At 56.1% G+C, this 17,081-nt stretch overlaps 2 protein-coding genes across 8 annotated transcripts in view; one reads left to right on the forward strand and one right to left on the reverse strand.

The window, feature by feature from the left end:
* Window positions 1-1,761: 1,761 nt before the first annotated feature.
* On the forward strand, window positions 1,762-7,084 carry MFAP2 (microfibril associated protein 2). 2 transcript variants are annotated; one of them, XM_084788202.1, is made up of 9 exons: window positions 1,762-1,899; window positions 4,203-4,278; window positions 4,895-4,984; window positions 5,142-5,168; window positions 5,261-5,341; window positions 5,471-5,524; window positions 6,051-6,138; window positions 6,319-6,392; window positions 6,577-7,084. In XM_084788202.1, exons 2-9 carry the CDS (start codon window positions 4,236-4,238, stop codon window positions 6,678-6,680), a joined length of 561 nt encoding a protein of 186 aa, XP_084644328.1. In that variant the 5' UTR covers window positions 1,762-1,899; window positions 4,203-4,235; the 3' UTR covers window positions 6,681-7,084. The 2 variants fall into 2 exon arrangements, with proteins under 2 accessions (XP_084644328.1, XP_084644329.1); XM_084788203.1 differs by having other exon boundaries at window positions 4,898-4,984.
* Window positions 7,085-7,824: 740 nt separating this feature from the next.
* The window catches only part of CROCC (ciliary rootlet coiled-coil, rootletin), a 45,635-nt gene continuing 36,378 nt past the window's right edge, over window positions 7,825-17,081 (reverse strand). For all 6 annotated transcript variants that reach the window (XM_084786440.1, XM_084786442.1, XM_084786441.1 and 3 more), the window contains 11 exons: window positions 16,687-17,035; window positions 13,443-13,612; window positions 13,237-13,357; window positions 12,822-12,985; window positions 11,421-11,636; window positions 10,889-11,113; window positions 10,340-10,489; window positions 9,854-10,054; window positions 9,617-9,748; window positions 8,886-9,062; window positions 7,825-8,300 (listed from right to left, as the gene is read on the reverse strand). In XM_084786440.1, the coding sequence (XP_084642566.1) occupies window positions 8,214-8,300; window positions 8,886-9,062; window positions 9,617-9,748; window positions 9,854-10,054; window positions 10,340-10,489; window positions 10,889-11,113; window positions 11,421-11,636; window positions 12,822-12,985; window positions 13,237-13,357; window positions 13,443-13,612; window positions 16,687-17,035 (1,992 nt within the window). In that variant the 3' untranslated portion in view covers window positions 7,825-8,213. The remainder of the gene's footprint in view (window positions 8,301-8,885; window positions 9,063-9,616; window positions 9,749-9,853; window positions 10,055-10,339; window positions 10,490-10,888; window positions 11,114-11,420; window positions 11,637-12,821; window positions 12,986-13,236; window positions 13,358-13,442; window positions 13,613-16,686; window positions 17,036-17,081) is intronic.

Consider the following 17,081-nt stretch of genomic DNA (forward strand, 5'->3'; position numbering starts at 1 on the left):
AGCACCACAAGCCCTGTCCCCTGGGAAGGGTGGGTGCCTCTGATCTCAGCCATGGGCTGCTGGCCAGGCTCCTCTGCCCTGGAGATGCAAGTTGGCTTGGTTCCTCCAGCGCAGGGAGGACAGGAAAGAAAGGCTGTTTCCTCTTCCGAGGCCTCCTCCAGCCTTGTTACTGGAAGCCTGGTGCCATCCACAGGCCACTGGGAATGTGGGTCAGGCTGGGGTGAAAAGGCATACCCGGTACCTAGAGGCAGGACTGTGTGCTGCGACAGTGGGCAGGATCAGTGTCTTGTCAGTGTTCCATTGCTGTGAAGAGATGCCATGATCACGGCAAGTTGGTTTGCTTGTTTGTCTGTTTGTTTGTTGTTTTTAGGATAGGTTCTCTCTACATAGCCCTGGCTGTTGGGGGTGCTCACTATGTCGATCAGGTTGGCCAGGAACCCAGAGAGATCCACCTGCCTTTGCCTCCTAAGGGCAGGGATTAAAGGTGTCCACCACCATCACCTGGCCTGACCACAGCAACTCTTATAAAGGAGAATACTTAACCGGGCCTGGCTTTAGTTCAGAGCTTTAGTCCATCACCATCATGGTGAGAAGCACGGTGGCCTGCAGGCAGACATGGTGCTGGAGAAGTGGCTGAGGGTTCTGCATCTGGATCTGTAGGCAGCAGGAAGAGAGAGTGAGCTACTGGGCCTGGCTTTGAGCATCTGAAACTTCAGTGCCCAACCCCCCTGCCCCCAGCCCCCATGGCACACACACCTCCTAACCCTGCTGCCCCCTGTGGGCCAATGGAGGCCAGGTTCATTCAGACCACCAGTCAGGATGGCAGGTTGGAGAGAGTTTGCTGGCACTCTATGGGTCCACTGGGCAGGCCTGTACCAAGCCTAAAGGCCAAAGCCGAGAAAGGGTGATGTCAGCTTCTAACTCTAAGTGGGGCTGGTGGGGCTGGGCAAATCCTACAGGAACAGAGACCTAACCCTCACCCCTTCCCAGACAGATGCTGCTCTACCTGCATCTTCAGGGCCAGGGGAGTGAGCTGGAGTGGCACGGATCCTGGCCAGTACCTTGAAGCTGGCGGCTGTGGGGCCTCAGTTTTCCATTTTTGTCAAGTATAGAAGGCAGCATTGCAGCCGGGCATGGTGGTGCACCCCTTTGATCTCAGCACTCCAGAGGCAGGAGGATTGCTATGAGTTTGAAGCCAGTCTGGTTTATAAAGTGAGTCCAGGACAGCCAAGGCTACACAGAGAGACCCTGTCTCAAAAAACCAAAGAAAAAAGAAAACACACACACACACAGAAAAGAAAAAGAAAAAGAAAAGAAAGAAAAGGAAAAGAAAAATACACAACAGAGACTCAGGCGCTGAACTTGGACTCCCAGGATAAGAATTAGTGTCTAGAACACGGCACTGAGGGCAGGGGCTGCTAAGGGAAGAACAGCGGAGCTGTCCCTGGATTGAGGTTATCTCTCAGGGTAAAATCAGAAAGTGTTGGGTTGTGTTTGTTGAATATGATCTGCCTGCCCTAGGTCATCTGTTGTGCCAGGAGGAAAGAAGGAAGAGAGAAAGCGAAGGGAGAGAGATGACAGGAAGCAAGCAAGGCTTCATTTCCAGCCCAGTGACCTCTGGACTCTGGGTGGAGAGGCTGGGATCCCTCCATGAAAGGGGTGTCAGACTCTACTAGTACCAGGCCCAGGCCCAGGCCCAGACCCAGCAGCGTTGGGGAGGGGCTGGAGCCTCGAGGGTGCTTCGTGGCGGTGATGGCGGTGCGCTCTAGGACCCAGCGACTCCGGGCTAAGGGCGGGCGTGGGCCTTGGGGGCCGTAGGGGGGCTCTGGCTGTAAGCGCCCAACCCGGCAGGCAGCACTCTCAGCTGCACTAGAGAACGGCACGCAGGGCCCCCAACAGGTAGGCGCGTCCCGGGGTCGGGGCGCCATGCTCCGCACTCCTATTCTGAAGCAGGGCACTGAGGGGACCCTGGCCCAGGGATGCGGAGGGGATGCTGAAGGAGCATCTGGCAAGTTGGAGGGGGTTGTGCAAGATAGGACAGCCAGAGATCTGGAACTTAGGGTTCACCAGAGATGGGGTGCTGAGGGACAGGGCATTTTTTGTCACCTCCCCCCCCCCCTCCCCAAGCGTATAGGATGTGGAGGGCGGGGCAGGGGTCGGACACAGAGACAAAGAGAGACCCGATGTGGAGAGCCAGCGAGCGCCTCAACAAGTTTCCGTCCGCTGATTGTTCCCAGCTGTACTGTGGGGCTGCAGCCTCTGGTAGGGCCCCTTCTGTCTGAGCCAGAGAGGGGGCTCCGGGTCCTCGCCCCCTAGAACCACAGAGGAGCCGAGGGGTTGGGGAAAGGCCGAAGTTGTGGAAAGGGCCAAAGGAAGGGGCGATCACCCATCCCGACCGACCGCTCCTGAACTCAAGTTTTAAAGAGCTTGCCTGGGTCCCGTGGGAGCAACTCATTACTCTCTCTTCATGTCGAAGCTAGCCAATGAGCCTTGTTCCCTGCTATAAGCCTGGGCCGGGTGCGGGGATGGGAGGAAGGCTCTGCTCTGGCATTGGCAGGAGCGATGGATGGTCCCTATGGCACAGGCTCTAAAACGCCAAGGGCATCTGGCCCCCACCAGGGGACACTTAAGTTAGATAGCTGAGATGGGCAAAGTATCAAAAAACCTCAGGCTTGGGGAAACTGAGGTTAGACACCCTGTTTCTGCATTTCCCGTAGATTCCCAGGGTGGGGGCAGGGGTTCTACTTCAGAGTTGGGGTTCAAGCTATGTGAAAGAACTTCCCAGGCTGGGGGGAGGGAGTCCTTTGGATGGATAAGCCTGTGGGCTGATCACCTAGAAGACACCATCACTGACTAGGACAGGGCATAACCAGCTGACTCTGTTGCCAGGGCCGAAAGCTGGACCCACCCAGGAGTTTCTGGGTGTTAGGAACCTGGTGCAAGTGGTGGGCCAGTGCCCTCACCAAAACTAAACTCTTGTCATCCATTGTTATGTCAAGGGTTCTGAACCCCAGGACCAAGTTAGCACGCAGGGAGCCAGAGGCACCCTCGCCCCCCGCAGCCCTCTTCCCCATACTTCCTGCCACTGCAGACAAACAGGCCTCAGTCTCAGTCTCGTGCGTGTGTCTGTAGTGAAGACAGCCAGGTCTTGGGAGGCCTGGACCTGGCAGCAGTTGGAGCTGGGAGCCCTGCCCAGCCCTGGCTGCTCTGGGGGCTCCTGGGGCCTGTATGCATGTGGTTTCCTGCCGAGTGGCGTGCTCAGGGCCCAGGGGCTAATTGGGAGCAGGTGACAGGCCTGGCAAATGCTGCTGAGCTGGTGGCTGACTGTGGTGTGGGCTAGACAGGGCTGGTACCCTAAGGCTGTGCCTGAGATCATTGGAAGTCACATGGAACATCAAAAGCACAGGGAGGTGATGAGCCAGAGGTGGGCAAGAGTGTGGACAGTCAGGGTGTGGGGTGTGGGGTGAGGGATTATCAGAGACTGGCTCCTCAGTGAGCAGGACACGATACTGTCTGTCGATTTGGTTAGCTAAGAGCTGTCCACCACCACCCCCAGCCTTTTTTTTTTTTTTCTTAAAGACAGAGTTTCTCAGCCAGGTGGTGGTGCACGCCTTTAATCCCAGCACTCAGGAGGCAGAGGCAGGTGGATCCCTGTGAGTTCAAGGCCAGCCTGGTCTACAATGCGAATCCAGGACAGCCAAGGGTACACAGAGAAACCCTGTCTTGAAAAACAACAACAACAACAACAAAAGACAGAGTTTCTCTTTGTAGCCCTGGCTGTCCTGGAACTTGCTCTGTAAATCAGGCTGCCCTTGAATTCAGAAAACCACCTGTCTCTACCTCCTGACAAAAGACCAAGTCTTTTTTTTTTTTTTTTTTTTTTTAAAGAAAGAAGGGCTGAAGAGATGCCCTTCCAGAGGACCTGGGTTCAATTCCCAGCACCCACATGGCAGCTCACAGCTGTCTAATTCCAAGATCTGACACCCTCACACATACATGCAGGCAAAAACACCAAGGCCTATAAGATAAAAATAAATATATAAATAAAAGGTGAGCCCTGGAACTTGCATTCAAGCCTTCCCCTCCAGATGCCTGGCTCTGAGTGCCCCTTGCACAGACTGAGCTCAGGGACAGAAATGTGTCCCACCATGCTGGGCTAGCTGGGCTGGTATGCAGCTAGCCCTCCTTTCCTCCTCCTGTAGCCTTCCTCAGCATCACCACAGCCTCCTCACTCCATGACCATGAGAGCTGCCTGCCTCTTCCTGCTGTTCATGCCTGGTAAGCAGCTGGTGGGATGGGAGCGCCCCGTGTGAGTTTATTTTACTAGCTGCCCAGCTCCTCACCCCACTTCAGGCCTGTACCACAATGGAGGAGCCTCAAAACGGGAAGTCCAGGCTCCGGGTGCAAGACCTATGGAGGGCTACAGTCTTGGCCTACTGAGGGGTTCTTATCAGCGGGGACTGCAAAGGCCCTGCCAGGTCTAGGAGTCACTCAACCATTCACTGAGCATGTCTATGTTGACTTCCTACTGTGAGCCAAGTCCTGGACATACGTGAGTTGGGCAGATGCACCAGGCCCCCACCAAGAGGTCAAGCTAGGGAAGAGGCAAATGGCAGCCAAGTACCTGGTAAATTTTGGATTGTGTTGAGTGCTTTGATAGAAAGGCCCAGCAGGGTGAAATGTTCCACAGCAGAAGAGTCCTGTGGAAAGGCTCTGTGAGGCAGGCAGGAGGCCACCCAGGGCAGAGGGGCCAGGCAAGGACAGGGAACTGACCCAGGACCCAGTCAGGGTTTGCATTCTCAGAGTCCAAGTCAGGCTGTCAGGTTAGAATGTCCACCACCTGCTTTCTCTGTCTTTTCAATGTGGGGTGCCCACATGTGACACCTCCCTTCAGCAGGCCTGCTGGCTCAGGGCCAATATGACCTGGATCCTCTGCCCCCGTTCCCGGACCATGTCCAGTACAACCACTATGGTGACCAGATTGGTAAGCGACAACCCATAGTGCTGCCACATCATGGCAGCCCACCCCATACACACAGATCAGACTGGCCCCCATGGCTCAGTTGTGACCTCTTCGCCCCACTCTCCTGGGGCCGTGGGCTAGCCTAACTCGACCTATTCTGTTCCCTTTTCACTTCCAGACAACGCAGACTACTATGACTACCAAGGTAAAAGTGTGGGGTAGGATGGGTGGGACCAGTAGCCTGGTGGGGACCTGTGGGGACCTTGCAGATGCCTTGTCACCCACCCCCTACTGCAGAAGTGAGTCCTCGGCCCCCTGAGGAACAGTTCCAGTCCCAGCAGCAAGTCCCACAAGAAGTCATTCCAGCCCCCACCCCAGGTAATGCTGTCTCCCATGGCCCAGCTCCCTGTATGCCTCAAGCTAGAAGTTCTGGGCCAGTCCTGAGACAGGAGCCCCTTGCCCTGAATAGACCCCTCCCAGTGACCCCTGCCTGTCTCCCCACACCAGACTTGCCAGCTGCAGGGGATCTGGAGACGGAGCCCACGGAGCCCGGGCCTCTTGGTAAGAACCCCCCTGAAAGCTGGAGAAAGCTGCATGGCTCCAGAAAGGGGAGGCCCTCGCGGTGGGATTTGCAGGGTTAACTAACAGCGGGATGCTGGGGGCAGGGAGGAAGCTGGCAGACGTGCCATTAGGCAGCTATGGGCTATTCTACCCTGCACCCCCACTAGCATCTGGCCAGAGCCTAGGGCGGGGCCGGCACTGTGCTGGTGTCATAGCCTGGACTGGGTGGTGCCTGTGGGCAGGTGAAGAAGGGCCCCCAAGCGCGGCCCAACTGAGTGCCTGAGAGGAGCCCAGCCTGTGTGTGCTGAGATGGTACCATCGTGGGCCAGAGAGCAACTTGTGAGCTGGTGTTTCGTCCCAGTGACCAAGTGGGCTCCATTTGTGTTCCAACTGATGTTTCCAAATGGGGTTGTGACATCATGTGTGGTATACAGTTGGGCAGCCTGTATTACCTGGGTGCATGGGGACCCCGACCTTGTGAGCCTGTCACTTCAGCTCTGAGCCTCCAGTCTGACTCTGTCTCCAGACTGCCGTGAGGAACAGTACCCATGCACCCGCCTCTACTCTATCCACAAGCCTTGCAAACAGTGTCTCAATGAGGTCTGCTTCTACAGGTGAGGGCTATGAGGGAGGGATTCTAAGGCAGCTCCCACCAGGGAAGGTGTGATTTGGGGCAGGCTCTGTACCCTGAAGTGGGGTTCAATTCTGAGGGTGGGCCTTGGCCGGTATTCCTGGGCTTTCCCAGTGGGAGTAGATGAGGGTGTGGCTGAGAGCATCCCTGGCTCATCCCCCAGCCTCCGCCGAGTGTATGTCGTCAACAAGGAAATATGTGTCCGCACGGTCTGTGCCCACGAGGAACTTCTCCGAGGTAGGAAAGCCTCCTCCACCCCTTGTCCTGGCAGCATCCACCACGCACTTCATTGCCTGCCCATGTAATGCCCTGCAATGTTTGGTGCCCAGACTCACTTGCAGGATGCTGCAAGCCCTCTTTCCTCCATCCCCGTTAGCATGGACTAGCGGGTTCCCACCCTGACTTTCCCTCCCTCCAACAGCTGACCTGTGCCGGGACAAGTTCTCCAAGTGTGGTGTGATGGCTGTCAGTGGCCTGTGCCAATCTGTGGCTGCCTCCTGTGCCAGGAGCTGTGGGGGCTGCTAGGGTGGAGCTGGGGTGGGATCTGGGCCCTGGACTCAGCTCGGATCCACCTCAGGCCCTGCCTGACCTGGTGCTTTCTCCCATCCTGCCCTCCCTTTCACCTTGGACATCAGGGCACTGCTGCCCTGGGCAGGGTGGTCATAGCTGCTTGGGCCCCTCCCCAGCCTGTGGCCATTCCTGAAGTGGGGGCTCCTGACTGTCCTGTCCCCATGCCCTAGTGTGGCTCATCCAAGGCCTGTTTGTGAGGCCTGGGGTTCTCAAATGTGCCTTCTCAGTGCCTTGGGGGCAATCCTCCCTTTCAGTCTCCTCAGGTAGGCTGCGCCCCCCACCCAGCAGGTCTGCTTGGATTTCCTACATCCCCAGGCATGGACCACCTCTGTTTTATACAAAATAAAGTTTTTACAAAAGACCCAGAGTCATTTTTGGGTCTGGGGACAACTTGATCGCCAACAATACTGCTGGTCCCCAATAAAAGGCTACCCAGCTCCTTAGACGGGAGAGTCAGGGGCACTACTTCTGCGTCCCACACCACCTACTCCAGCCCTAGCGTCCTCTGACCCACCCAGCGACACAACTCTTCCTGTGCGTGCAGAAACAGACAAGTTATTTCGGTTTCTCTGTGTGAGCAGCACAGATCACTGTGCCGAGGTCCCCACGTTGTGCTGGGTAGCCCTCCTGACAGGCCTGTGTAGTAGGTGAAGCCACCACCCCAAATGACCACCCAGAGGCTCACAGCAGTAGGTGCTGAGGGCAGGGCCTGGCTGGAGGACTTTGAGAGAAGGGAACAGATGCTGGGTGTTCTCTGAGCCTCATTGTCACCACGTCATGACATGGATCCCCACCTCACACAAGAGCACACACACTCTGCCACATGGAGCAGCTCTGCTCAACATCACTGCACAGAGCCAGGCAAGACTGTCCACCCTAACCCTGCCCTGTTTCCATGCTGTCTATGAGCGCTAGCACTAGAGGGCACTTGAGTCCCTGGAGAGGGACTCGAACTCATGGAGTGGGCACAGCCCCAACTGTTAGCAGCTAGGTGGAGAGGGAGGCCCATCAGGCCCTGTGAGGTTGCTGACCTAAGCCTCTGCCCCTGCTATCACAAGCAACCCCCAGACAGGAGGAGAGCATTTGTGTGTCCAGACAATTCTAGAAAACAGGTCATGTTACAAAAAAGCACAGGAGTTCTCCACAGTTAACATTATAAAATGGTACAAAAATACAAGGGCTCCAAGCTCACTCAGAGCTTACCAACCAGGACCCAGGGGCAGATCCACAGGGGCTCTGGCTCCTGCATCCTTTTTGGGGAAGCTGCTGGTGGAAACAAGTGCCAACCTCCCCCCACCAGTGAGCCTTAGGCCATCAAGAGGCTCTTCTAGGAGAGGGCCAGGGTGGTACACCACAGTGCCACCCTCATCTCTGCCACCCCAGCCCTCTCACACAGCACTCTGATAACCAGGCCCTGGGTAGGTTATGCTACAAAGGGCCCCCTCGCCTGCCCAGGAGACTGTGCTCAGGATGCCAGCTAGAAGGGACTCATGTCTCTGGGGTGCCAGAGGGTGGGGAGATGGGTGCTGAGCTCCTGCGAAACTCTTGCTGCAGCTGTGCCTTCAGCACGGACACCTGGGGAAGAGAAGGGCCCAGCAACCCGGGCCCCAGCTGACTTCAGAGAACGGGAGCGGATGAGGGGCAGCGTGCCACCTGCTGCCTCCAAGTGGGCAAGCCTCTGCCTCTCCTTTTGCCCCTTGGCAGTTAGGTGTCTGTACGTGTTGTATCCTTATCCCTTCAGAGGCTCAGCCAGGTGAAGCAGCAGTGCCCAGCATCACTCCAGAGCAAGGCCCCTGTGTCCACTCTCAGCCCTGACCTGAGACCAAGCTGCCTGTGAGTCCAGGCACTGTCCATAGCAGACCCTGTCCCACAAATGACCAGTAAGAGTCATTTCTTGGACTCTTACTAGTGTTCCCGGGAAAGAGTGCCTTCTCCCCTGGGATCCCAGGTTGCTGGGAGAGCCTCTAGCTGGAGGTGCTAAAGCAACCATGCCAGGGAGGAGGAGGGTCTGATGGCAGGTGAGCCCTAGGCCAGGCAGGAGACAGAGGCTGGGTCACTCCAGCCATGGCTGGTACAGCACTGATCTATTTGGCCCTTTTCAAGTTACAGTGGTCATGACCAGCCCTCTCCTCCATCCTCTCCCAGGGGAGGCCCTTGTACCTGCTCCTCCAGACCGGACACTCGCTGGCGATGGGCTCGCTCCCGTGCTTCCAGTGTGCGCTCCGTCTGGACCTGGGCACTGAGCAGGCGCTCAACCTCCTGTTGCAGTTCCCGTTGCTGCTCATCTGTCTCCAGCTGGATCGGATCGTGATTCTGCTCCAGGGCTACCACCTGTGCCTACAGATCGGGGCTGCCAATCAGGGTTTAAATGCAGTGCACAGGGGCATGGGCTCGTCCCTCCTCTCTCTAGCCCTAACAGTGTGCCTTCCAAGCCTAGGTTAGGGTCCCCAAGGTAGCCCACTCAGAAGGCATGCACTTACAAAAGTACTCAAACACGGTGCCTGGCCTAATACACACAGGAACAAAGGTTAGCATGTTCATACAGATGTACACGGGTAAAAAGGCACAACAGACTGACATCTGCATGTGTGAAAACATTTACATGGACACAGGACACACACGACATTCATGCTGTAGCCATAAGCAAGTTCCCACAGACACACAGGCTTCCATACACCCATCGCACACAGGAATCACAGGCTTCAATGCTGATGAGCCCCGGTGCTGTCTCTCTCCACCACGGGGCGAGCCCTGCTCTACTGCCCAATGAGGACACCTTCCCAAAGGCTCTGGGCTCCCCTGCTGGCTCAGCCAAAGGCAGCCCCCAGGACTTCTTGCACTCAGCCTGGGAGTGGCATTGGAGACCTGGCCAGGGGAGGGGGAGGGATGACCTGCAAATGCTGGATCTGCTGTTGGGCCTCGGCCAGGTCCAGCTCAGCCCCTGTGAGTGTGCGGTCCAGGCGGCCCTTCTCTGCATTCAGCCGCAGTGTGTCCTCATGGCTTCGCAGCTTCTCCCGCTCCACCTGGGTAGGAATGTGGAGGGGCTCGTCAGGGCTCATAGGACATCAGTAGAGGCGGCACACTGAAGAGGACAGGAAACCTAGGGAGGCCCCAGCAGAGCAGGCCACCTTGTCCAGTGTCTTCCTGAGTGCCACACGATCCTTGTCCAGCCTCAGTGCTGACCGTTCCACCTCACGCTTCTCAGCTTCCAGCTGGGCCAGGGCTCGCTGCAGACTGCCCAGGCGCTCCTGCAACAGCCGCCGCTCCTCCTGTAGTTTCTGGACAGAGCGCAGAGCCATGGCCTCGCCTTCCTGCCGCTGCCGCAGCACCTACAGCACAAGTCAGCAGTCCTTCATCCCACTGCACCTGAGAGTGACCATCTGCAACTTGGGGACAAAGATGCTGGGCCACTGTGCCCACTCACATAGTAGGCGATTACAAGGCCCATATGAGGAAACAGTTGAGGCCAGATGGTTCTCTGGGGTACAGTGGGAGTGTGGGTCAGGTGAGCCATGGTTCTTCACAAGGTTTGGGGTGAACTTGAGATGGGTTCCCCACCCTATGCCAAGGGCCACATGGGACACCCCTATAGATAGAGGCCCTCCAGGCCTCACCTGCTGCAGCTGCTGCAGCTGGCCTTCAGCATCACCCCGCTGCAGCTCCAGGTTGGCCAGCTCGCCCCGCAGAGTCTGCACCTGTTCACCCAGGGAGCTGCTTTGCCTTCGTGCTTCAGACAATGCCTGTCTGGCAGCATCCAGCCGTTCCTGGGAGACAGGGGCTGATGGGGCCACGCCGGATTGCCAGCCTGGGCAAGAGGCTTCCCTCTAATCTATAGCTCTCTATAGGAGACTCAGGGTCTACCCATCTAGAGGATCAAGCACCTAACTGGTCTACAGTCATGTCCACTGACCTGTGCCAATGGTGACAACCACTCATATCCCAAACTGCACCTAGGTCACCTACTGGCAAGTTTCTTCTCTCACTGGGCAGCATCCCCCTCTAAGCCTCATGATTGGCTAGTTCCTTTGACCCACGCCTACCTCAAGACCTGTTCTCACTGCCTCCTCAGAACTCCTGACTATCAGGCCCCTCCCCACCACCTCTTACTGACTAACTCTCCCTGGAAAAAGAAAGACACATGCCAGACCCTGGTGCCCCCAGACCTGGAGCACTTGGCGGTCATGTTCACAGGTGCTCAAAGCCTTCTGCAGGTGCAGGTTCTTGTCCTGGGTGCTGGTGAGGCTGGCACTGCTCTGGGCCAGGGCGTCTGTCAGGCTGTGCACCTTGCTCCGCAGGGTCCCCTCACTCTCCTCCACCTTGGCCAGTGCCCCATTCAGCCGCTCCACTGTTAGCTGCAAGGTCCCTGCCTTCACCTCACTGTCTGCCACCTGTGAGGATGGGGGGAGGGGTTAGGGACTCTCTTCCCACTGTGACCTCTACCAGGAGTGCCAACCCATGCTCCTCTCACCTCTCTCTGGGCCTCATCCACACTCCCCGTTGGCAGGGACTCCTACTGTAGCCTGGCCTCACCCCACTGTGGGGTGATCACCCTGTCTAGAGGCCCGTCAACGTGGCTAAGTGAAGGGCAAGGACATTACCACTCTGAGACTCTGAGGGTTCAAAGACTGGCCTCATAGGGTTGGGAACAGAGGCAGGAGCAGGGCATGCAGGCGTGACTGAGAGGAGAGGGCCCACCTGTCTCTGCAGAGAGTCAACCCGATCCTGGAGGGCCTGAGCATGGGCCTCACGGTCCCCCAGGCCCAGGCGGCTGCGCTGTAGCTCCCCTTCGAGAGCGCGCCGCTGCAGCTCGAGCTTGATGGAGCGGCTCTCAGAGGCATCCAGCACCTCCTTCAGGCGCCGCTTGTCAGTCTCCAGCTTTGCCTCGGTGGCCTTCATCTTGCTGACTTTCTCCTGGAGGTAGCAAGGCTCAGCCCCAATGCCTGCCCACCCCTCCCCACATCCCTCTGCACCATTGGGACAGTGCGGGGTCAGCCTCAAGGACTGTGTGCCTAGGACCAGCCTGTCACTGCTGGGGCCTCAGTTTCCCCATTTATCACAGGCTGAGCAGATACGAGGGTCCCAGACTATCCCGTTCAAGCAGTCTAATGTGTTATGCGAGCCAGGATGCATTTTTCTCACTCTGGCTCTGTTTCATGTCTGTACAGGGAGGACTGGCCCAGAGGTGACACCACCTGAGGACTCATAAGATCCTTGGGGAGGGGCTGCAGTATGTAGTTGCTGGACCCTTCCCTGATCCACAAAAGGGCTTTCCAGAAATGGCTGGAAGCACATCTGAAACCTGAGCTGAACCTGGCAGCTACTGCTGAGGAGCAGGGCACCACTCAGGGCTAATGGATGGTCCATCCCCCACCCTCTAAACCCCCCACCCTGCCCCCCACTCAGGACTTGGTGAAGGGGGCTGCAGAATGGACACAGGGCAGGAAGACCGTGGGGCTATTCAATCCACATATGTACCCGAGACTCATCGTCCTGGCTGTCAGTAAAGCCTGCTTGCTTTGTGCTTCTTCAAGCCCCTCCCTGCCCTGTCTGGCCTGTAGTGAAGAGGGGCCCCTGCTCTGGCTCCCACCCAGCTTTGTTCCTGGCCTCTTCCCAGGCCCCAGGGGCTGCTGGGCCCAAAGCCAGAGTTGAAACCGCAGACACAACAATCCAGCTCCAGCTTGGTCCCAGCCAGAGGCAGGGGTGGGGGGGTGGGGGCAGCTGGATAAAGGGCAGGGGGCTTCAGCTATGAGAGGCTGGACTGTCATCACTCAAAGCCCAGGCTTCCTGCTCCAGACACACAGATATGTAGAAACCTACACATCAAACACTGCACTGCCACTCGTGCAGACATTTAAAGATATAGGCCTTGGCCAAAAGCTTATGGGAATTGCCTCTGTGTAGCAATTACAGGTGACACCCCCCCCCCCGCCCCCGCCCAATCCAAAGGGTGACAGTTGGACGCAGGCTGTCTGACTCAGGCCCAAACCCTTCTCCCCAATGCACACGAACACTGAAGAGCAGCCTAGGCTCTGCTCCCTGGGAGGAACCACAGAGAACCCTAGGGCCTGCTCCCACAGGCCTTCCACTCCTGCCCACCTGGCTGGCCCGGAGCTCGCTCTCGGTGGCCTGTAGGCTCCTCTCCAGCACTGCCATCTGGTCCAGCGTGGCCCTGCACTCCCGCTTGCTACGTCGCACACTCTCTTCCTGAAGTGCCAGCTCTGCCTGGGCCCCACTCAGCCGCCTGTCTGCACTGCGCCAGGCTGTAGCCACCACCCAGTCCCATCAGGCATGCCAGGCCCAGGCCCTGAACCAGGCCAGGAGGGCCCAATCTGTACCCCCACCCTCTCCAAGCTCTGCGTGTTCCCCAGAGGGTCTGCAGGTTTGGGCCCCCTGGGGCAGCCCAGGGAAGGCCCTCTGCAGGAACCGTAAGAGCCACAGACGACAATTCCCTGGCCTCCCACCTCAGCTGCTAGGAGGGTAAGCGGGCAGAGGGGCCTGAGGAAAGACTCACCTTCCTCGCTCTCAGCTGCCGCCTTCTGAAGCTGCTTGGCCCTTGAGATTGCACGGTCTCTCTCTACTTCCATCTCAGCCAGCTGTTGACTCAGGGTGCTAGTCTGGACCTTCAATTCATCCTGTAGCCCCAACACAGAGGGAAGGTGAGGACCCCTGCTCTGACCACCACTGGGGTCCCCACCTGGCCATCTCCACCAGCCTCACCCGCTCCCGCTGGGCACTCCGCAGCTCTTGCAGAAAGTCTCGGAGGGCATCACGCACAGCCTCTGGGTCCAAGTCTGAAGGTGCTGGGGAGGTGACTGGCCCTGGAGATGGCGGCTGGGACCGAGGGCTATACTCCAGAGGACTGGGGCTGCTGAGACCATCCGCACTTCCTGAAGGGAAGATACAGTCAGGGACGTGGCAGGCACTGGGTGGTGGATGTAGGTTCACAAGGTAGCTCCTCTACGACAATACTCAATAGAACACGAGCTTCCCCAGCACAAAGTAATCCAGGTTATCTTCCTGCCTAACCCCCACTTTTTTCTTTCTTTCTTTCTTCTTTTCTTTCTTTCCTTCTTTCTCTTTGGTTGTTGTTGGTTTTTTGTTTGTTTGTTTGTTTCCCCCTCCTCCCAGTTTTTCAAGACAGGATTTCTCTGTATATCCTTGGTTTGGCTGCCTGGACTTGCTTTGTAGACCAGGCTGGCCTCGAACTCACAGTGATCCACCTGCCTCTGCCTCCCAAATGCTGGGATTAAAGGCAGCACCATCATGCCCAGCCTTTTTTTTTTTTTTTTTTTTTTTTTTTGGAGACAGGGTTTCTCTGTGTAGCCTTGGCTGTCCTGAACTCGCTTTGTAGACCAGGCTGGCCTCGAACTCACAGCGATCCACCTGCCTCTGCCTCCCGAGTGCTGGGATTAAAGGCGTGCGCCACCACGCCCGGCCCAGCCTTTTATTTATTTATTTATTTTAAACAGGATCTCTCTGTTATATAGCCTTGACTGTCCCAAAGCTCATTATGTGGACCAAGGTGGCCTGAAACCCACAGGACATCTGCCTACCTTGCCTTTTGAGTGCTGATTATTTCTATTTTATGTACATGGGTGTTTTGCATGCATGCATGCATGCGTGTGCCACAAGTGTGCCTGTGCCCATGGAGCCAGAAGAAGGCATTAGACCCTTGGAACTGAAGTTGTGAGCTGGCATATGAGTGCTGGAAACTGAATCCAGGCCGTCTGTACTGTATTTCCTTCCCTGCTCTGTCAAACCTCTATGGGGCACTGGTCCGCACAACAGCCTACCTCTTTTGCATTAATGCATTGTTGTTTTTGACAAAATCTATATTATTTGAAATGTATCCCTTTAGCCTTTGTTTGCTTTTCGTGAGCCCAGGGCCTTGGGCATGCATCCTGCTACTGAGATCCACAAGCCCCTCTCCTTTTTAGATGGGGTGGGTCTCACTATGTAGCACAAGCTGGACTTGACTCACACCCTTCCTGCCTGTTTTCTGAGTGTGAGGATTGTAGGAATGTATCACCAGGTCCAATTTTATACAGCGCCGGCATCTAACCCAGACTCCTGAACATATCAGGCCGGTGCTTTGCCAGCTGGGCTGTCCTGCCCACCCTAACCATTTTTAAGGTATGATTTGGGAGCAAGGTTACATCCATGCTACTGCGTCCCTGTTACCTCAAATCTTTTTTATCACCTTTCTATCCTCCCAACTCCCCAGGTTGAACGTGACTTTATTTGGAAACAGGTGGCTATAGATGGGTAGTGACAATGAGGTCACATTGGAAGAGTGGGTCCCAACCCCCTACTGCTGTCCTTATAGAGAGGGAAGACCCAGGTGCCATGTGACCACCAGAGTGGTGTTGCCATGTATACATTCCACCGGAACCTTCAGAGGGGCTACGGCCCTCAGACTTCTAGCCTCTGAGACAGTCAAACAGACATTTCTGCTTCTTAAGCTGCCAAGCGTGTGACAGATGGCCCACTGTCCCTAAGGAATCTACCAGATGCATCAAATACGTATGCAAATATTTCAAAACAGCCAGGCATGGTGACACATGCCTGTACCCCTAGCACTTGGGAGGCTGAGACAGGAAGACTGTCTTGAATACAAGGCCAGCTTAGGCTACATAGTGAGTTCCAGGATGGCCTAGAGTGACACTCTCTCAAACACTGAGCCACAACAATGCGAACATGGAACCTGGACTGCGCATGTACAGACTTCCCCCGTCAATATTCTCCAAAGAAAAGGGCTCACATGGTTTGTTTGTGCATTAGCTACCACAGTGCTTTGGAGCCTTATGGTACCTAGGTAGATGTGTGCAGGTCACACAAACCTGTGATTTCAGAAAGCAGCCATAAGCATCCTTGGATCTGAGGAACCAGGGAATCTGTATTCTCTCATGGCTGCGCCTTGATAGAGCAGTCCTGGCTCAGATAACTAGCAGTTCTCACTGCTCCTCCTCAGATCTTGGTCACCTTGAACCTGCTGGCCCATTCTGCATGCCACATTTGTGCACATCTATTCATGGGGTGAGTATTTGGGACGTCACTGGCACTGGACTACTGTGAACAACTCTGCAATAGACTTTGCTGTAGACGTGCCTACACAGTCCTGTTTTCAGTTCGTTTAGCTCTGTACTGAGGAGTGGGAATGCTGCGTTTGCTGTCATTAACATTCTATTTTCTACTTTTTGAGGAACTGCAGGCTATTTCCCACAGTAGCTACACCGATCAGCAGTCTCTCACCTCCCTTTATTTTTGCTTGCCTACTGTACCCAGACCACAGCCAACACACGCTCTATTTCCTTCATATAGCTCTTCCTCCATCTAGAGTCTGAGCTTCCTAAGAGACCTGTTTGTCAGCCTGTCCCTGGTCTCACTGGGTACTTGGTAAAAACTGAAGAGGTGAACGCACCAATGCTGTTCTGGAAGAAGGTCAGGCCTGGCTGTGCTTATCAAACAGCTGGGATCCCAGGCCGGTGTGGGAGCTGGAATACCAGGCTGGAGATCCGACTACGTTTTTGTTTTGTTTTTTTTTTGTTTTTCAGGGCAGGGTTTCTAACTGTGTATAACTCTGCTATCCTGGAACTCAGAGATCCACCTGTCTCTACCTCCCGAAGGCCAGGATTAAAGATGAGTGTCAACCACCTCTGCCACCACCACCTGGCCAACAAGCTACTCTTGCAGAAGACCAGGGTTTGATTTCCAGCACCCACACGGTAGCTCACAATCATCTTTAATTGCAATTTCAGGGAATCTAATGTTTTTGGCCTCTTCCAACACCAGGCACGCACACGGTGTACATACACATACACAGAAAATCACACAAACATATAAAGTAAAATGAAGATGGGGCTCAAAAATTCAGAAAAGACAAAGGAACAGTAAGAATCCCATCCTAACAAAGCTACCCAGCTGCCCTCGGGGATGTGTGGCTTACCCAGGGCGTACTCACCGCCTGCAGGTGCCTCACGCGCTGGTGAGGGGGACACTCGGCCCAGTCCCAGGCCCCTGCGCAGAGCAGAGCGCAGGCCGCCCAGCTGGGCCTCGGCCATCCGCCGCTGCGTCTCCACGCGGGCAAGCTCGGCCTCCAGGCCCTGCGCCCGGCCCTCAGCAGCGCTCAGCCGTAGCCCCAGCTCCGAGGTCTCAGCTCGCACCGCCTCCAGTCTCAGCTCCAGGCTGCGAGCAGTGTCCAGATGCTTCTTCTCAGTGCTGCGCGCCTCCTCCAGGGAGCCCAGCAAGCCTCGCTCACGTGCCCTGAACTCGGCCTCTTGCTCCTGCAGCTTCCTCTGGAATCCTTGGAGCTGGGTGGGTGGTGGTGGTGTTAAAGCCGGGAATCACAAGTAGTCA

Source organism: Acomys minous (assembly GCF_964271855.1).
Source record: "Acomys minous genome assembly, chromosome: 6".
Classification (NCBI taxonomy): domain Eukaryota; kingdom Metazoa; phylum Chordata; class Mammalia; order Rodentia; family Muridae; genus Acomys; species Acomys minous.